The sequence below is a fragment of the Callospermophilus lateralis genome, chromosome 15, assembly GCF_048772815.1.
Source record: "Callospermophilus lateralis isolate mCalLat2 chromosome 15, mCalLat2.hap1, whole genome shotgun sequence".
Lineage (NCBI taxonomy): Eukaryota > Metazoa > Chordata > Mammalia > Rodentia > Sciuridae > Callospermophilus > Callospermophilus lateralis.
The window spans coordinates 50,500,580-50,521,480 of NC_135319.1; the positions used below are offsets into that span (position 1 = coordinate 50,500,580).

Here is a 20,901-nt window from a genome sequence, read left to right on the forward strand (position 1 = left end):
CACAGAATTCTATCTATCCTCGTGTTGTCCTGAAGTCTTTAGCTTTCTTTAGTCTCTGAAACTTTCATTTATTTGTCCTTGTTCTCTGTCACTCCTTCCAATTTTTGTAGATAGTCTGATTCCCGCAGGTCTGAGCGGCAAATAGAAAAGACGGTTCTCTCCTCCCTTGTTTTAGATACGTGGACTTTACTGATGTGGTCAGAGATGGTTGGTAGCCCTGGTCCACCACTGGCTTAAATCTTGCTTGTGACCAGGCTGTGCTCAGAGAAGTGACCCCCAGAGGGCATCTCTGATCAGTTGTGTGTTTGAAGTCTGGCCCTGTGGGATGGGTAGGCAGCCTAGACTGGCAGCAGAGAGGCACAGGAGTTTCTAGGGCTGACAGAGCAGAAAATGAGAGGGCAGAGCAGAAGAGGAGCCCAAATTCCCCTGTGAAAGTGTGGATTCTTCCTTTCTGGCTTGAAAATGGGGTAGACTCCAGCTCTTTGCAGCTGGGCCTCAGGTCAAGCTGTGTCCTAAAGGCTTGAGGTGGAGCCGGGGCCAGTAGTGGGGAGGAAAGAGAGCCAGCATCCCTCTTGGGAGGCCCCCATCTGGCCTCTGGCCACTACCTTGGCAAATGCACCTCAGCTCCCTGGCCCGAGCCTCGGCCTACCTCCCTGACCCCTTCCTGGGGACAGTGGCTCAAAACTAAAAATATCAACCAAGAACCTGCCAGTCCTGCCCTTGGCCTGACCTGGCCCCAATTGCTGCTCTGAGGTCTGACTGCTCAGAGCTCCCTGGCAGGCCGGGCTGCAGTCCTGCCTGGGCAGCACCTGCCCTCCCAAGGACACTGGCCCTTTGTTGGGGGAGATGGCTTGTAGGGACAACCCTGAGGAAGGGCTGAACTGAGTGGGACAGGCTGGCGCCAGGCGGGACCGGGAACTCAGCAAACAAGGTTCCTACACAGTGGCCAGTGGGCAGGGGCAGGACAGGACTGTGAGTGACAATCCAGCCACAGAGCCTGATGGGACTAGAACTGGGATCAGAACCAGGCAGCGAGCAACCACTCATGTCCCGCCCGAGCAGGTTCCTCCCGTGCCCTCTGACCTCTCCACACCCAGCTTGGCCCACCTCACAGGGCTCTGCTACCTGGGGCCTCAGGGCCACATCTACTCCTGCCAGTAACGACAGGCCCTCAGTCAGGGAGAGAGGCTGAGAGTGGACCCTCTGCTCACTCTTCTGAGCACTTTACCTGTCGCATCTCCTTGGATCCCGGCAGCCACAGCCACCTTCAGAAATTTCTTTTTTTTTTTTAGTTGTTGATGAACCTTTATTTTTTTTATTGATTCATTTATATGCGGTGCTAAGAATCGAACCCAGTGCCTCACACATGCTAGGCAAGTGCTCTACCACTGAGCCACAACCCCAGCCCAGAAAATGTTTTAATAACAGCAATGTAAAGTCACTTTCCCAAGGTCTTCCTGAAAGTCAGGGGGCAGCCCAGCTGTAGGTGAGGCTGTCAGAGCCCACAGCCCTTTCCCCTGCATGCCCAGCAGAGGCTGGTGAGGGAGTAATCTGCTGACTCCAGGAGGTGAGGAGTGTTCTGTGAGTTTCCCGGGGTGATGGCTGTGCTTTAGAACTATTGCTCTAGGTACAGAGTTGGGGCAGAGACGACAGAGACCTGAGGGCAGATTGTCTCATAATCCAAGAGGATGATCCGTGATGACCTAGGGCGGGTGGTCCCGGGGTCTCCATTCAGAAAAGAACTCGTTGCCCAGCAGCAAAGAGTGCAGAGAGCCAACAGCTCCTATAGGAGTCACCTCGAATGTGAAGTCAGACTCTCCCGGCAGGCCCAGAACCACTGGGCAGTGGGCCTGGCCAGGGAACCCTGGGGTAGGGTGGGGCTCCCCCATCATAGCGTGTCCTCAGGGGGGCCCAGGCTGGGGCAGACCAGAGTCACCGTCTGAGACTACCTCTGCCCATCCTGCAGTCCATTCTGTCTTCCCTAAGCAGGGCCCCACCTGGCTGGCCATGGACCCCCAAGGCAGGAAGCCAGTCCATGGGTGGGTGTTAGCAGGGCCCCTCCAGAAAGCAGACACCAAGGCAGGAAAGAGGGAAAGAGAAGGAGACAGAGCAGTCCCAATGAGTCACGTGGGACCTTGAGTGATGGAGAGAGGAAGGAAGGCAGGCGGGAGGGAGGGAGAGAGGAAGGAGGGTCCGTGTGTGGTTCGGATCACCATCCCAAGAGCTGATCCCATATACCATACTCCCCCAAATTCAAATTCTGAAAGTCACAATCCGGGAAGATTAAAATCCGGAACATTTTGCAAACTGCCATTCCTGAAAGCCATCATTCCTGTGGCAGGGGTCGGGGGAAGCTACAGAAGAGGGCAGGAAACTGAGCCCCAGGGAAGGCATTGGCCACGCAATAAGCCAGCTACGAAAACTTGAGTTTAAAAATGCCTCATTTGTCGGCATTGATGTTCCTTCCAGCTGATGAGATTCTGGGGGCTTTTAATGAATTAAAGCCACATTTGCCTGAAGCCGCCAGTGAAGTTACTGACTGGTTGAAAAATCATTATGTGCACAGTGGGATAAGAAGACCTTGTGCAGTGAAGTTGAGCTCCCCTCACCAGGGCGGTTCCAGCACATTCTTGGTCTGCACATGAGTGAGTGCTTGGGGGCTGGGGGCTTCTGTACCCACGGCCACAGAATCGTGGCATAGAAGATGGAAAATGTAATAGGGAACAGTCATGTCAGCGAGGGAATCAGAGAAGAATTTCAGAAAGAACAGCACCACGTTCAAATGAATGTGAGCAGACTCCCCGAGGAGAGCCATGCCCTAAAAGAAAGAAAGGGGGGAAAGCAGGTATCAAGCAAGATCGTGAAGGTCCACCCACTCCTGGGAACAGCTCTGTGCAGTTGCCTGTAACCGATCCCTCGAACCCACTGTGTCACAGGCTGAATGTTCTTTTTAGTTTTTCCTTTTTTAGATTTTCCCCATTATTTTAAATCGTCAGCATCATTGTTTACAATTCTCCATGCTGTGTAGTTCATCTTCAAATCATTTCCAATACTGAAGATGTAAACCATATAAAGACTTTTAGAGAGTTCAAATTCATTTGTGTATTTTCTTTTGCAAATCTGAACACGCAAAGGGCTTTATCACAATGTTGACTTTATGTCCAGGCACTGTGCATGCCTGTAAAAATGTCAAAACTTCCTTAATAAACAAAGAGAAAAAAATTGTGTGTATCTACACTTGTGAAAGATAAAAATTTTCTTGAATACTCAGCTCTTCAGACAATTGCACACATGGTGGCAACCCATCACGTTTTTTTTTTTTTTTCATTATTTATTTACTTTGGGGCACAAAGGGTTGAACTCAGGAGCACTCAACCACTGGACCACGACCCCAGCCCTATTTTGTATTTTACTTAGAGACAGGGTCTCACTGAGTTGATTGTTGCTGATGCTGGCTTTGAACTCACAATCCTCCTATCTCAGACTCCTGAGCTGGGATTACGGGCATGTGCCACCATGTCCAACTCTTTATGAATGTAGTTTGTCTGCTCACAACTGTTATGCCTGTGACTGTTGTTAGAATACCTGAGTCTCTATGCTTGCAAGAGTATACTTGCTATTATTGCCTATATTATTGTATAAAGAGGTCTATGAAGAGCTCTGTCATGTTTTTATGTTTCTCAATAAATTTCTTTTTTTAGATGAAAACAAAAGTCTTTCAAGGATTTTTTTAAAAATGATTCTTTCCTGAGTTATATTTTTGAGATTTTGATCTTTCTGGATTTTAGACTTGAGGGATTTTGCTCTTTGGGGATTTCAACATTTGGGATGATGGTGTTTGGGATTGTATCTTTCAGGATCATGACCCAAATCTGGTTGGGAAGGGTGCCCTTTGAGGAGCCCACTAGCCAAAATTCGCCATCAGAAGGCTCTGTATCTCCCAGGAAGGGATGCCTTAGGATGCCTGCTACACTCAGCCATTAGCTTGGGGGCAGACATTTGGGCCATGGATTTCAGGGTGCAGCAGCTTGGGTGCTCCTTGCAGGCAGAGATGTGAGCCATGCATCCTCAATGTGCCATATTGGGCAGTCAGGGAGCCTGGGCTGCTACAGAGAAGTACAAACAAGCAGGAGGTATTTTAAAGATAAATGATGAACAATGAAAAAGGCCAGTGGTGCCAAATGACATCACATCCCTTTTATGGATATTGCTTTGACTTCTAGAGAGTTCCAACATTCTTTTTCTTATAATTATTGATCATCGATATTTTGCATTGTGGGGATGGCCTGATCATGCTCTCTAGGTATTTCCTGCTATAGTGTTAGAATTTTCCTTATTGATTTCCATGAATCGTTTCACATTAAAGTTACACACATATCCCAGATATCTTCCCTGGTTGCTCATTTAATCATGTACTTTTCTATAATTTAACTAATTTTCTTTCACAAGTTTAGTGATTTGGGTGAAGCCCCTTGCCCTGTCTTTTCTCTGGCATTGCCTCTCAGTTCCTGGGGACTCCAGAGGTGCCCAGATGGCAGGGATGAGGGCATCTGTTACAGCTGTCCTTCTCGATTCCTCTGGTGTCATCCGACGTCCTTCGTTCCATCTGGCTCTGGTCCATTTGCAGAGCCCCTATTGTTATTTCTGAGGCCTTCGGTTCTTTAGGCTTGTGGGTTGTTCTGTGCCCTCTTGGGTCTCCAGGAAATCTGTCCCTTGCTGCCTCTGCCATACCATGGCGGGGGGAGTGCTGGAGCTGACCCCAGACACGCCACACAACATTCCTAAACCCATCAGGAAAAGGAGGCGTGATCCCTCCCTGGGCTCAACCCACTCAGCGCCAGTCACCTCTGCTTTTAGATTTCTCATTTGGGGGTCCTCATGATCCCTCTGTAGGTCTCACTCTGTGCCCTTCTCTTCTTCCTCCAACCTGAGAGTCTCTGGCAGGTTGGGGGAAGATAGAGGTAGAGGCCAGATGGGAAGCTGGGCTGAACATTCATGGGTAGTTTCCAAAGCAGCTCTAGGTCCAAAGCCGAATACTGACATCTTTGTTCTCGTTTCCGAGGTGCACCTGCTCTGGAGCACGAGGGAACAGGGCGGTGAGGAATACAGAAGGCCAGGTTACTCTGCCCCAGTGAGGCCAGTGGCGCTTTTTGAAGCACAGGTGTAGTAAAGTTAGACCACCAAATAGCTCCACATTTTCCCTTATACTTCCTTTCATTTGCTTCTATGCTTAGAAAATTTGAACCATTTTGAAACCAGTAATCATATACCAATATTCTCTTCTGGCTTTTATGTCTCATGTTACACTTTATTGTCCAAGATGTCAACAAAGGACTTGGATATTGCACTTTGAGATCATATACTGAACTTTCTTCTTCCCCAGGCAGCCTTGACTTAGGGGAACTAAATCGGAGTCTCAGAATTGGAAGGAACCTCCTGGGTCACCTGGACTATACCACCCACACTGGGTAGGTATACTCTGGGGGCATCTCTGGTTGGCATTTCCTGCACACCTCCAGCAACGGGAAACTTATTAAACTGTTGTGCAACACCATTGATGACAGAAAGCTGTTTCACCTAAATTAACCCAAATCTGGTTCCACTGGACCTGGCTGTGGGACCTCTGTGGTGTGGCATCTGACTCAATGCACCTCTTATCTCTTTGGAGGTGGCACTGTGTCCACCCCACCTGCTCCTCTAGTGAACAAAGAAGCCAGACCTGCTCTGCATACCCTTGATTCACAGGATCCCTGCCCCATCTCCTTGGGACTTCTGCTAAATCTGCAAGTCTGTTCCCATGGAGCTGAGGCCTCTGTTGTGCTCCCCAGATGTGCCTGGGAAAGCCAAATACCAGGACCTGTGACATAGATATTGTCGTAGGAATATAGCCTGTGAGTCAATCAACTATTTGAGCCACAGCTCACTTAAAATCTGAGACATTTGTCACATAAACTGAGATTTCTCTCAGTCTGGCCTGCTGACATTTTATGCTACAATTTAATAACACTAGAGATCACGTTCAAGGTAGGAGCCAAAGTCTAGGCTTAGGCAGAGTAGGACCAAATACCAGCTGCTTGGCCATTTACTTAACATGAAGGAAGGTCCATGTGATCTGGAATGGCTTGTGACACTTCTGTCAGCTTTGGAGGCCACATTTATAAAGAGCAGTGAGTGCTAGTTCTCTAGGGTCATGCAGGAATTAATAAATAACATTATAAACACTTGCTGAATGCAGTTTATTACATTGCAATAAAGGATAGGTGTTCTTATTGTTATCAAGCACTTAAGGCTGCAGTACTTATTTTAATTGGAAGAAAAGATAAACACCTGTGATCAATGGTGGGCAATATCGATGAGAAGGCAAACATCGTTGATTAGAAGAGAATTTATTTCAACAGAGGAAAGAAAGTTCTCAGAATTAGTAAGTAGAGATTAAGAGGGTCAGGTCCCTAGACTCAAGAAAACTGTGCCCATCAACAGACCAAGAAAGGGAGAGGAGACTGCAGAATTATGGCTGTTTGCCTCCCTGGGTGGAGAGCCCAGAGTCAGGTGAGGGCTGAGCAAGCCAGCCTTGGCAAGGGCTCAGGCCTTTCCCTAGATAATGAGGTGTTGAGAAAAGCCACTGAAAATCAGCAAACAGTAAATAAGGGTGGGAATGAAGCATGCACAAAGGGCCACTCTAGGCTGGCTTGGGGACGTCTTGGGTCCTGCTGACCAACTCCTTTTCCTGTTGATCCTGGGTGGGAGCTGTGTGAACAGTCCAGTGCTGTGGGTTTGTGTACAGTTGAGCAGTACAGAACCCACAGCACTGAGCTCTTTACACAATTCTCGCCCAGTGTGGGAGGCTGGCACTGCGGGCTGGAGGCCAAGGGTAGACTCCCTGGGGCAAGAAGACCTGGGCAGTGGGTGACAGTGCAGACTTTGGAGTCAGCCAAGGGGTCAAGTCCAACTCAGCCACCTGGGATCTATCACATGGGAACCAGAGACCCTCCTGTGCCATTATCATTAGGACTGGATGGCACCATAGATCTATATTACTAAGCACAGTGTAAGGTTAGCTGGAAAAAGACTTCATGCACTAGATGAAGTCTGCCATAATCCATCTCCGAGAGCCACGGGAAGCCCACCAAGTCCCGAAGAAAGACAGAGCCAAGACAGAATTCCATTCTCCATTTTGCCTGGTGTGAACCTGGGCAACCCAACTACACTCTCCGGGCTGCCATCCCTTCACTTGTAAGACAGGGCTAACAATCTCCTGTGGCTCAAGGGTGTCACCTTTGTACAGAACCCAGGGCAGAGTTGTAAAATGAGGCTCAAGCCCCCTTGCTGAAGACTTCCTCCAGCTCCTTCCCTCTAACTCCATCCACTCACCTTCAGAGGAATGAGACCAATGAGCCAGCCTACTCCCTGTCTCCACCAAGACAAGCAAGTCCTGTCTTGCAAGGCCAGTTCTCCCTGACTGTGCCTGTGGAGTCTCTGCCAAAAGCAGCTGGTGACTGAAGCTACTGAGACGGCAGATCAGCAATCGACTGTGTGTGAGGCAATGGAGTCTTCAAAAGGCTGTGGCTGGGGGTGGGCCTGAGATGCTTTGTGTATTAGCTATCTATTGCTGCCGAGCAAATGATCCAACACGTAGTGGCTTAAACCAACAATCATGGATTACCAGTTTCTGCAGAGCAGGTATCCAGGCGTGGGCTAGCTGCTGGGCGCCTCTGGCTCAGAGCCTCTCAGGAGGTTGCAGCAGAGCTATGGGCTGGGGCAGTGGTCATCCCAAGTCTCCACTGGAGCTATCCACTTCTGAGTCCATCCATGAGGCCACTGGCAGGCTGCAGAAGCTCCATGTCCAAGAACACTGCTGGCAGGCTTTGGGTCCTTACTGTGGGGACCTCCCCATAGGCTGCCTGGTGTCCTCATGACATGGGAGCTGGTGATGTGTGTGTCTCTGTATGGAGAGATGGTGGGGGAGGGGATGGAGAGGACACTTGGAGTAGGAATCAGTCACTTTGAAACCTTTAACGGATCCATCAATGCAGCTTTATTGTGTGCATTAGAATCTGGATCAGTTGATCTACCCTGCACTCAAGGCCAGGGGACTGTACCAGGCTCTCAGGCATCACTGGGAGCCACTTAGAGACTGTCAGTAAGGGCGGGAGTGGGGAAAGGGTGCATGACAACTTTTTCTCTATAGAGTGGAGAGAACCCAAACCTAAACACTGGCTGTTTGGGCTGCTCTCCCCCCCACCATGTACTTGGAGCCCCCATCTTTCCTACTCTATCAGAAGAGTGCAACCCTGCCCAGCCAGCCTCACAAACTGTGTGGATCAAAAGAAGCCACAGCTGGGCGCAGTGTCGCATGCCTGTAATCCCAGCGGCTTGGGAGGCTGAGACAGGAGGATTTGGAGTTCAAGCCAGCCTCAGCAATGGCGAGGTGTTTAGCCACTCAGTGAGACCCTGTGTCTAAATAAAATACAAGACTGGGATGGGGATGTGGCTCAGTGGTTGAGTGCCCCTGAGTTCAATCCCCAGTACCAAAAACAAAACAAAAATCCAGCAGCAGCAGAAGCCACGGCATTGAGTATACTTTCAGGTGAGGAAGACTCCAAATGTCATATGCCAGTTAGAAGCAGGGATGGCATTATTAATTCTCTAAGGAGAGCCTGGGATGGGAAGTAGTAAAAACCCACCTACAAACCCCCACAGGATCCCACCATAAGGTACAATATCATCCATGCAAATCGCCCTTCTCTGAATCCTCAGCTGGCCTGGGCCGGGCAGTATTCATTCATCCATTCACTAATTCATTCATTCATTCATTGATTCCCTGAGCTCCTAGTAGGTTCAAAGGACTTGTAATGTTGTTCTTCCTAGTATGAGCAATTCAGCGAGGCAGGTGTTATTAACTCGTCATTACATATGAGGAGACTGAGGCATAAAACAAAACAAAAACAAGCAGAATATTTCCCTGAGTTCACACAGCCACCTGTGACTGGGTCCGAATGTCCCCTCTGTGGTCAGGCCACTTGGAGCCTCCCTAGAAGGGATTCTGACTCAGTCACTCTAGCAAATGGCAATGTAACACATTTGATGTAACACATATCACTCTCTGGAAGTCTTTTGATTGTTCTCTCTTTTCCCTAAGAATGTGAGTTTGCCTCTGGGTCCAGCGATCACCTATTTCCAGAACCTAGACCAGCACGGAGCCCATGGCAGGGGCTCAGAGAATATGATGGAGGGACGCCATGGATTCATTTCATGAAGGAAGGAGTGGGGAGCCAGGCCTGCATCAGAGTTCTGCCACCTCCAAAGCCCATGCTGCCAGGCCCAGGCTGGTGGACAGCCGCCCTTTCCCAGCCGACCGCCTCTCCAGTCCCCCAGCTCTTCCCCTAGGTGGAGGCTTCTCAGGAAGTCTTCTCAGCCCTGGGGTCACCCAGCCCACAGTGGACATGCACAGACTGGAAGGTGAGCTCCCTGGACTTCTGAGTTTGGGTAACTGAGCTGGGGAGATTGGGTCAGAACCAGGCAGCTGGAGTGTGAGCCATTCCCTGCTGAGCCCCCTGGGGGCCTGCGGTGACCTTGATCACATAGCTGGACTCTTCCCCTTGGAGTGTCTCCCTGGTCATTGTGCCTGTCACCACCCTGGACCTTAAGGCGGACACCCCGCCCACTCCAGGTCCTGGCCTCTCCCTGCCCTCCATACTGATCTGGGTCCTGGAAGCCAGCACAAGCTACAGCTCTCATGTGAACTGCACGAAGCCTGGAGATTCCCCAGGGGAGCAGCCCCAGAGCGAAGCTATCACAATCGCCTCTCAGCAGGGTCACCGAGAACCTCTGTGCCAGGTGCTGGCTCAGACCCCAAGCCCCTCAAGCAGGACCAAGAGAGACGAAGGCCTCCTCTACCTACGGACTACTGTGTAGGCAGCAGCCCAGGCCACAGCACTCAGAGTCTGACACTGACAGCAAACGCAGCCTTCAGGACAAGAACTTCACCCTGTGCCCCAGCAGGGCTGCCTGCCTTCACCCTGGCTCACCCTGGAGGCTCTCTCTAGCCCAACCCTAACTTCACACCCCAGGACAACCACAGCATTCACCCCTGCTGTGCAAACAGCCGCCTGCAACCACAGACACACTGCACTCTAACTGCCTGTCCCCAGGGTGAAGCTCAGGGCCCAGCACACAGGAAGAAAAACACACAGGAAGAAAGAAAGGACCCTGGCAAGAGGGAAGACAGGGATTTGGCTACAGTCCTAGTACTTACTGCCCTGCAGTGTGACCTGGAAAAGTCACTGTACCTCTCTGAGCTTCAGTTCTTAGGAACTCCTGTCCCTGAGGCCTCATCTGGATTGCAGACGTGTTGTTTATGGCTCACTAGTGGTTAATTTTATTTTAAAATTAGTTACCAACATTTAAAATTTAGATTTGCATGATATCTGAAGTCTTCAGCTTTTACTGGAGAATGAGAACACCTGGCTGGCTACTCTGGACCCACAGTCCCACCTACAAGCGCTGGCCTGGCAGCAGTGACCCTTTAACTGGGTTATGCCTTAGCCATTTGGATAGAGTGTCCCCTCCCCTTTTTACTTATGTCTTCTCCACCGGTATCACAGTTATGTCACCTGCCCAGCTCCCACAAGCACCTTAGTTTGCAGGTGCCAAGCACTGCCGCTCTGTGAAGCCTACAGGCACAGTTATAGGATCCCCAGGTGGTGGCAACAACCATCTGCACCCTGGACAAGAAGTCATGTGGGCCGAGTGGGGAGAAACACTGCTGTCTCTGAGGATGACACAGAGTGGCAAATAGCTGGGGAGCCAGGTGAGTGCCAACACCTACGTGATCTCACCTGGGCCCAGTGTCCTCAAGGGCTGAGCATGTGCTCAGCCATGGCTCAGCCTGGGGACTGTCTCTCTTCCTGATACCACTGAGGACAGCACAGGTAGGGATGACATCATAACCAAGCCCGTGGGGAAGGTGAACTTTTCTCTGGCTTAGACAGGAGGTAACGATGATGTTTGATTTTCCAAAAAGGGAAGAAGAAATAATCTGAAGGAAGAAAGCTGGGGGTGGGGGCGTAGCACCTTCTGTGGCTCTCCAGTGCTGTCCAACAGTGTCTGACCTCAGCCTGGCCTCCAGGCTCTGTGATTGGGCCTCTACAGGCCTCTGGGCTCATGCTCAACATCAGTGGCCTGACCTCTCCTTGTCGGGGTTGGCACTGGCTTATACCCCTCTAGAATCACCTCTTTATATCTTTGTGTCTCTCTCTCAGACATGGTCATGTCAGAGCTGATCCCCCAGGTGGAAACCTTCTCCCTGATCCCTGAGATCCATAGCTCCTGGCTACCTCCTCGGCTTCTGTATTTCTGGGCCATCTGTCCAAGACTTCTCTCTTGCCCACCCCACTCTGTCCCAATTCCCAGCTCCTTGATGATGGCAAGGAGGACTGACATGCAATAACCCCAATCCTGAAGTCAGACAGATAGGGCGCAGCTCCAACACCGTCCTTGGGCCATTCACTCCCCTAATTCTTGGGGCCTGCGTTTCCCATCTGTAAATGGGGTTGCCTTTCAGGCAGATGTGATAAGCAGGTGAGCTTAGGGCTGGGGAAATACTGAGTAGAAGTGGTTGTCTGAATGTTAGCAGCTCTCCTGGGCTAGGACTGCTCATGCAGGATCAGGATGGGGAATAAACTAAGGTCCCAATAGCAGGCTTGAGAGAGAGCAGTGTTCCAAAGACCCCTGTTGATATGGTTGGGGGCTGTGTGAGCTCAGGGGCTGGGGTTGGCTGCTGGGGGCCTTGGCTCTCAGAAAGCTTCACCGCAGGGCCCGTGAGATGAGCCATGGCCCTCCCTCAAATCTACAGTGTGTCTGAATATCAGAGGGGTCTGGGCGACACACTAAGGGATTAGGTGGGGTAGGGAGCAAGTGGGTTCCCCATTCAGGCCTGCTTACTTCAGGACACAATCTCAAGAAAAGAGGGGTCACTCCCCAGGGCAAAGGGAGGCCCCAAGCTGGACTGGGACCTAGGCAGCATCCCACTGAGGTTTCAATGAATGCCCAGACCCCTGCTAGGACAGAAATATAGACAAGGGGGTTGTGAATTTCCAGAAAAGGGGTCAAGCTTGCATGTTCAGGAGGCTAGGACAGGGCTTTGCCTAGCATATGGCTGCCCAACCCCTTCCCATAAGCTGACTCAAGGACTGGGGTAGGTGAGTCCAGAGCAGGTCCCAGCTCAAGTCCACCTGCCTCCAAGAATCTGCTTCCTTCTCTTGTTACCTCAGGCCTCTGGGCCCCTGCAGTTGACACTCCTTGCTGTCTGAGTCCCAAGCCCCAAATAGTTGGTCTACATTATCCATTACTGACACTCTTGGGCACAGTGCTAACAGTTGATTAATTCCTCTTTCTCCTTCATTTTTTTCCCCTTAGAACAGACTTGGTTAGAAAGCAGGGTAAGGGTTATCATCACTCCTTTACTAGGTATCTGGAAGGACAGGCACTGACTGGTAGCGGGACTCTAGGATCCTCTAGGGTCAGAAAACTGCTCTTTCTGGGCCAGTTTCTCATCTGCAGAGTACAGGGGTGAGCCCAGATGCCCTCTCAGGCCCTTGCTGGTGCTCATTTACTGAGGGCCTCCTGTGCCTCCCAGGCTGTATGAAGTAATTTGGGGTTTAAATCCCCTGCTGTGGTCCCCCTCTCTGAGGTCCCTTCTCTTCTGTGTCATGTTTTGTCACTTTTCCTTGTACTCCCTATGGGATGGCTGCTGTGCATCTACCTGCAGGTGCTGTGAGTTTGGACAGGAGCTCTCTATTTCAGGGTGAGTATTTGGTGGGAGGGATGCCACCTGCCTGGCCTGACTGGTGTGGACCAGAGCTGTCAGTCTGTGGATTTGGGGAGGAGGAGTCAGCTTCAGAGGGCTTTGGACCTGGCAGGAGCACTGTAGGACCACAGTGCATTTAAGGAAGAGGGTCTGGTCTCTAGAAGCATCTAGAGATAGGCTCAGATCAGGACAAGGAGGCCTGTGGTCACTTTGTGAGGTAACTTGCGAGGAGTCTCTGCTTATCTGCTTCCTCCTGCCTGCCCTCTCTAATCAGTTTTCTGATCTCCACCTTTCTCTAAATCTCAGTGCTATCATCTTTCTGTATTTCTGTGTGCAGCACCTCTAGGGAGAGGAGTGGCAGGGGGTGGGTCATTTGGCTTGAGTTGTCTCTATATACAAGGCACAAAAGTAGACTTCCATTATATTAGAAGGAAAACATGGATGGTGATATTTTGCAGTTAACCATGCAGTTAGGATTCTTTCTTTTATTTATTTTTTTAATATTTATTTATTAGTTTTAGGTGGACTAACTATACCTTTATTTTATTTTTATGTGGTGCTAAGGATGGAACCCAGGGCCTCATGCATGTTAGACAAGCACTCTACCACTGAGCCACAACCCCAGCCCAGATTTTTTCCTTTTAAAATAGAAAATTAAAAAAATCGATTGAGATCCGCATAAAAATGGAGCTGCATCCTCTTGCACGGTCGTGTTTGTCCCCCAGGGTCTCTGGTCCTGTCAGGGGCCCATCAAAAGACTTGAAGCTCCTCAGCTCCACCAACTGGCTGCCCAGTCCTATGTGCCAGTAGGGGTCGCCCGCGGACAAGCCTGGAGGGGGCGTGACGGAGGCGGAGCCTCGAAGACGGCCGGGCCAATAAAAGTGGCGGCGCGCGGTCATCTAGGATCGCTTCCTGGGAGTGTGACCTCTGCTGCCGTAGTCTTCTCTCGCATCGCTTCCCGCCCCAATCGCGCCCGCAATGTTGGCGCTGCGTTGCGGCTCCCGCCTGTTTGGCCTGCTCCCGGTCCCTCGCTCCGCGCCGCTGCGCCTCTCGGCGGCCCGCACCTGCAGCAGCGGCAGCGCCCACAACCCACCCTCTTCCTCCTCCGGGAACCCGCTTGTGTACCTGGATGTCGGCGCCGATGGGCAGCCACTCGGCCGCGTGGTGCTGGAGGTAAGCCACTCGCCCCGACAGGGCTGGCCTGGGCGTGCGGGATCGTCCTGGGGCAGCCCTGGACCCCGGCCCTCTACTGTGCCTGGCGCGCTTGATGACCTTGAGCCTCCCACCTCCGGGTCTTGGACCTCAGTTTCCCCCTCTCTGAGAAGGTATATCAGCTTGGTCTCATGCAGCCTCCCGCGGAATTGTGGAGGCGATAGGAAAGACCTGAGGGGAGGTCGAAGCTCAAGGTCAGCCTGTGGAGGGTGAAGTCCCAGCGCCACGCTGCCGGCGGGCTGGGGGAGGGGTGCCGAAGCCCATTAGGCCCGGGTCTGCGCTGAGCTCCTAGGTGTCGGGTTTGGTACCGGCCGCAGGCCCGCTGGGCGCTCACGTGGCAGCCCTTGCATAACACCAGGTGCTCCCTGGGTCTGCGCAGCCGTCCCGCCCACACTCGAGGCGCGGGGTGCTGGGTAATGGAAGGGAGAAGCGGCTTAGGCCGTGACCCTTCTCTTCTGGGTGGTGAGTACCCAGCAGGCCACGGCCGGACCACCGGGTGAACTCGGGATGGCGCTCCTGAGAATGGGGCAGTGTGCCTGGAGCCCCAGTCCTAGCCTCCTTCTAGGGGTGACACTCAGCACCTGCCTCTCTCCCTTTCAGAAGCAAAACAAGAAACACATGATCTACAAAGTAATGGAGAGGAAGCCCTAGTCTATCCCCACTTTGAATAAAGGGGTCAGTTAGTATGGATTATCTGGTTTCCTGGGAACCCTTGGTATTTATTTATTTCTCTCTCTTTTGGGAAATGGGGAGTATCCTCCCTGCCCTCATTTACTGTAAGAATGATCTTTGAAGCTGAGAGGCAAGAGGCCTCCTTGGGTGGAGCTCCAACCTCCCTTCCTTACCCATACCTTCCTGCCTTTCTCTGGGCCTCAGTTTCCCATCTGTGCATCCAGGAGCTTGGACTGGCTTCCTAGTCTAGGCCCTGAGTCTCTGGCGGTTTAGGGCCAGTCCCTCTGTCAGTTCTGCCCCGGAAGTGGGAAGTGGGCCAGGGTGATATTGTTAGTCCCTTCTGATAAATTAGGAAACTGAGGCTGCCTCCTCCCAGCCCTGGGTTCAGGAAGTGGCTGCCAGAAATGATAGCTGCTTAGGCTGCCTCCTGGAGGGAGGGTTGGGGTAACAGGAGTGGAATGGCCATGTGGTTCTTTCTCACACTTCCTTGGCCACTGTGAGATTAGGGTGGTGAGGAGGCTCCTTTCTGCGCTTACCTCTGGACTAATTATCTTCTTTTGTCCCTCTTCTCTCCCCATAGCTGAAAGCAGATGTTGTACCAAAAACAGCAGGTAAGGGCAACTTAGTGTCCAGATGGAAGGGAGTGGGTGAAGTAAGTCCTGTGGGCTGGTGGGAAGCTTTTTGGCTCAGAAACAAAGATCAGGTGGGAGTTCCACTTGAGGCTCAGCTGCTGGGTGCCATGGGGTGACCTTCTTTCCCACTGAGCCTCATGTTGGCTCTGCCCACCTGTCTGGTAGTAGCTGAGAGACTCAGAACCAGTGGAAGGCACATGTAAATTCCCAGAGACAACTCCTCCCTTCTGTCCAATGTGCCCACAGCCCTGGGATTCCTTGTCCCAGTGACCTGGTTAGCTTAGCCAGGAGTGTATACTCTTGTCACGTGTTTGGGTACTGGGGTTAGAGAGGGAAGTGACTTGTCCCAGTCATAGGTGAGTCAGGCAGAGCAGATCCAGGAAGTGGGCCAGGATCTGCCAACCTCCAGCTCACCTTCTGGGGGACCCAAGGCTGCTAGTCCCTGAGGTTGGGGACTCGTCCGGTTGACCTGCCTCTCCCTCTGCCCCTCAGAGAACTTCAGAGCCCTGTGCACTGGTGAGAAGGGCTTCGGTTACAAAGGCTCGACCTTCCACAGGGTGATTCCTTCCTTCATGTGCCAGGTAACACAGCCCTCTGTGCCTCTTCTTTGCACGTGGAGCTGCCTCCAAGGATTATTGTAAACATTAATAGTGTGGGTGCCGGTTGCATAGAAGGTCAGGGGCAGAGGGCTCTTCTCATTGCTCTCTTGCCTTGCCCTTTCACCCTGAGAGTCCACAGCTTGTCCAGGTGGCTATGACCCTTGCCTGCCCCAGAAATTAGGCAACAGAGCCAGTGGTGGGATGGCCTTGCCTAGCTACATAGGGAGATTAATGGCTTCAAGGGACAAGCTGGGTTGGGGTATAGATGTGCACAGGGAATGGACCTTAAGGCTTTGAAGGAGCAGCAGACTCACAGTGCCTGGCCTTGTCCTTTTGCATAATCCCTTGAACACTGGGCAAAGGGGATAGAGAGAAAGAGGTAGGAGGAGGAAGACAGGGCACAGAGAGGAATGTGCATGCCTGAACTTGGAGCTTCTGTTCCATGAAGGGCATTTTTCTCTGTTAAGTGAATGTGCTTTTTAGTAATATGTCTTACCCGTTTTTTAAAAGAGTTAGTATTGCTGTGTCAGAGGCTTGGGGATTAGGCTTGGCAGCAAGAACTTCCCAGGAGTCAGGACCTGGGCAGTGTTGGGATTGCCTTCTCTTTGGCAGACACTCAAAGTCAGGGGTTAATGTCCTGGGGCCAGCGGAGCCTAAAGGCAGGGGCATGAATGGTGTGATTTTTCTGAAATTTTGCCCAGAATTCCATCCCCATTCCCTCCACCTTGACCCAGTGGCTGGCAGTGGATTGGGGTCGAGACTCCTGGCATTATGTGATGCCTATATATGTGTTGAATGGGGTGAAGGCAGGGAGGGGCAGGCAGGGCTGTGGCTGTGGGCCCAGCTGGGGCCAGCTCTTGGGTCTTTCTGCTGCAGAGCTTACAGTTCTTCCTTTGGCTGAGGGGTAAAGCAAGAGCTAAGGAGACTGTCCTGAGTCAAGATAAGGACTTCCAAATTTGGAGAGTTTTCTGTGGCATGAGGTAGTGGCCCTCAGAGACCCAGACCCGATGTCTGAGGACACCTACAGGCATCTGTGGATGCTTTAGCTGGACTGGGTAGGTTGTTTGACTCACCTGAGTATCCCATCTCAGGAAAACCGCAGTGTGGCCACAACCAGAGACTGGCGTAGGGCAGTCACACGATTCTTCTGGTCAGAGCACTCCAGGGAAGTCCTGGATCTTAGGCAATCTCTGAGGAAGGATGCCAGCCCTGGGGGACCCTGTTCTGGGTGTTTGGAATATGTCCAGCACCCCTGGACATGAAGCCAGGATAGGGAATGTGAACTGGCCCGAGCCAGCTGCTGTTCCCCTAGACCACACTCAGGAACGTGGCCTCTGGCTACTTCCTTGTTACCCTCTAAGAGCTGTATGTTGAAAATCCTGGGTCACTAAGAAACAGACCAGAATGGTTCATTGGAGGATTACTTAAAAATTTCCTCAAAAAAAAAAAGCTCACTGTTTAAGGGTCGTTGTTATGACAGAAAATACTTAACTATACTTTATTTTTGCTCATTTTCCTCATTATTTTACTAGTCCTCATTTCACTGGATGCCTATCAGGCTGGGGGGGCCCTGAGTGGGTTGGGGGCTGCTGGCAGCGCCAGAGAACCATCTCCTGCCAGCTTGGTATGGGACCACTCAGAGGGTGCTTTTGTGCAGGCAGGTGACTTCACCAACCATAATGGCACTGGGGGCAAGTCCATCTACGGGAGCCGCTTTCCTGACGAGAACTTCACGCTGAAGCATGTGGGGCCAGGTGAGTGGCGCTGCTGTCCTCCTCTCTAAGCTCCCAGCTGCGGGCCCCAAGAGGCTGCAGTCTGATCTCAGGGTGCCCCTCCCTTCCTTCAGCGTCCCCTGGGGTGGCTTAGCACTCTGGCCCGTTGGTTCTGACTTTGGAACACCGCCTTCCCTTTGGGAACTTGGGTGGGGAGGGCCTTTAAGCAGAAACTCTGCATGTTATCCCCTGAGAGACCATGGTGGAGTGTGGAAAAGTCTAGAAGTCAGGACTGGGGATCCTGCTCAGCTCTTTCATGGAGAGCTTCCCCAAGGCCCTTTCCTTGAAGGCAGCAAGGGCAGGCATGTTGAGCCTGCTTCTCTTCTGGTTTTCTGATCTGCAGACTCAGGTGTTCTTGATGTGGCTCCTTGATGTGGTTTAAGCCATCATCTCTTCTGAATGGCTTCCTAGTGATATGCCCCCTGGGGTGTTGTGGCTCACCTCTGCTTGTTTTGACAGGTGTTCTGTCCATGGCAAATGCAGGCCCCAACACCAATGGCTCCCAGTTCTTCATTTGCACCATAAAGACAGACTGGTGAGTTCCCCACACCAGCCCTCTGGGGTGAGGGATGTCCTTATGGAGGGAGGGAGGAGACTTTGTGCATGTCCCATCTGGGACACTAGCCTTCTCCTGTGTGTCTGTATGAGAGAGTTAGTGAAAGGATTGAGGGAGAATTCGGGTTGTCCTACAACTCTGTCAAAATCAGACTTCTGTCATTGCTGTGTATTTTGCGCACACACACAAGGGGGTTTCTCTGCCACACACTCTTGGAAAATGCCGCAGCCAGCAGGGCTCACCTTGGCCTGAGTAGAAGCAGGTTCCCCCCTGGTTTAGTCCAGGCCACCACTTCTCATCATGGGCTGTACCTTGGAAAACAGCGCAGTAGATGGTTGGATTTCACGGCAGGTTTTCATCGAGCCCTGTGTTAGCTCAGGCCTGTAGATAACTCCCTTCTGGCCCCCTTTCCCACATGCCTGTGAGCTCCGGGGATGTCTTTTCCCTGGCAAATCTTCTATTAAGAGATAAGTTTCTTTGTTCGAAGTCCCTAGTGTTCTAGCCCTGGGCCACTGGGATTGGGGGCCCAACAGCTGGCTGGGAGCCAAGACATAAGCTCATTTCCAGGATTTCCTAGGTGGGATGCACGCACACCTGCTAGTCTCTCCCTTTCAATCAAGAAAGATGGGACGTCAGGGCTGGGCGGTCCGACTTGCTGCCCATCTTCTCTCCTTCCATGGAGCCTTTAATGGGCCTTCCACTTCCACCTTTGGCTGTTACACTCTTGACATCACTGGAGCAGGACTAAGTGCCTTTCACATTCTTGGAACTTTCTCAAATCAAGAGTTGCTCAGGGCTTCTGTGTCCCTCCACACCTGTTATGTTGGCTCTCGTTTCATAATTCCTGACTGTGAAAGAGGTTCCCTTGTGTAGACATCTTTCTTCAGTGTAGTTCAATATCCCATCATCTCCCCGGGCAGAACACTTGTCACAGACAGCTCACTTGTCATAGACCAGGTTACCAGGGTTCAGGCCAAGTGGCCTGGGGCCAGGTCACAGTGTGTGTGGCAGAACCTGTCTTGGGAACTGGGCAACTGCTGGAGTGTGTTGGGGGAGCTCAGCAGGGTTTGGGGGCATCAGGAGTGGATCAGTGGATCAGTGGGCTCTATCAGAATTGGCAGATGTTCCCATGACTGAGTGGCTGGGCTGTTGAGTGACATTGTGCTATTCTTGTGTCTTCTTGTCCCACACCCCAGGCTGGATGGCAAGCATGTTGTGTTCGGCCACGTCAAAGAGGGCATGGACGTTGTGAAGAAAATTGAATCTTTTGGTTCTAAGAGTGGGAAGACATCCAAGAAGATTGTCATCACAGACTGTGGCCAGCTGAGCTAACCCGCAGCCAAGGTGCTGGGACGGCAGCTAGGACTTGCCCAGGTTACTGCCCAGGGCTCTTAGCGGAGGTGCCCCAAAGAGCTGCCGGTGCTGGCTCCACTGTCATCTGTGTGATCTTGAGGAAGGCTTGGGGACACGCCCCTCCGCAGGACCCCAGGGCACTCTCCTGATGTTCTCCCCTCACGACCCCATTTCTGGGCATCTAATATGACATCAGGCCACACACCCCTCAACAAGCATTGCTGATGATCGCCCAGCCCAAGTTCATCTGTGTCTTGGGTGGTGGTGACAGGTCAGCGTCCAGTGAAGGTTTCTACCTTATCCTTGACCTGGGGGACAGCCACTTGCTGCAAAAGGGCTGTGATACCTGTTCAATGTTGTCTTCCTAATTGTAATAATTTTATAAAATTGCCTAGAAATGAAGCTGTGACACTATATCATGCTGTGATGTGACTGAGTTGGTGGCACAGGACTCAGAACCTGAGAGCCTGACCTTTGAGACATAACTCAGGGCTTTTGTAGAAGTTCCCAAGATGCCTTTCCTTCCATCACTGTGAATCCCGTTGGTTTGCTGCTCTCATTTTTGAGGAGAGTCTGCGGGTGGAAGCAGGTGACTCTGGGAACCAAACCTATTGCTAGCTGTGCCAAGTCAATGTGAATCACTGTGTCAAAAATGGAAGTGGCTTGTAAGTGCCCTGTCCTCAGGAGGAAAGTATTTCCTGGTGGACTTTGCTTTTTATGTGTGTTGAATAAATTGAAACTACTGATGATGTATATAAAAGATTTCTAGAACATTCAGTGTTCACCTTAAATGTGATAATAAATCCTATTTTCTACAAAAGACTGGTGTCTGTGGATTTAGAAAGAAATTGAAGCAAAAAACAAAAATTTGAGGGCAGTGGTTACCAAGGATTGAACTCAGTGGCACTCAACCACTGGGCCACATCCCCAGCCCTATTTTATATTTTATTTAGAGACAGGTGCTTAGCACCTTGCTGTTGCTGAGGCGGACTTTGAATTCACGATGCTCCTAGCTCAGCCTCCTGAGATGCTGGGATTAGGTAGGCACCACCATGCCCAGCTGGAGGGAAATTTGTTGCACTTTCAGCTGCTTGAGTGTCGCATACTGTACCAAGGACGTTGTTGTTTTTTTTTTTTTTTTTTGACAATGCTGGGGATTGAACCAGGGCCTTAACACGTACTAGGCAAGGGCTCTACTATTGAGGTACAGCCCTAGCCCTGTGCTGAAGACTTCTGCGTGGACTGTCTCATTTAATCATCCAACAACCTATGAGGAGATCATTGTTGTCACCCCTTC

At 51.4% G+C, this 20,901-nt stretch overlaps 1 protein-coding gene across 1 annotated transcript; it reads left to right on the forward strand.

Moving 5' to 3' along the window:
- The first annotated feature begins 13,691 nt into the window (after positions 1-13,691).
- Positions 13,692-20,424, forward strand: Ppif (peptidylprolyl isomerase F). The gene is made up of 6 exons (XM_076834880.1): positions 13,692-13,981; positions 15,273-15,303; positions 15,817-15,905; positions 17,581-17,677; positions 18,155-18,230; positions 19,448-20,424. Exons 1-6 carry the CDS (start codon positions 13,787-13,789, stop codon positions 19,581-19,583), a joined length of 624 nt encoding a protein of 207 aa, XP_076690995.1. The 5' UTR covers positions 13,692-13,786; the 3' UTR covers positions 19,584-20,424.
- The last annotated feature ends 477 nt before the right edge of the window (positions 20,425-20,901 follow it).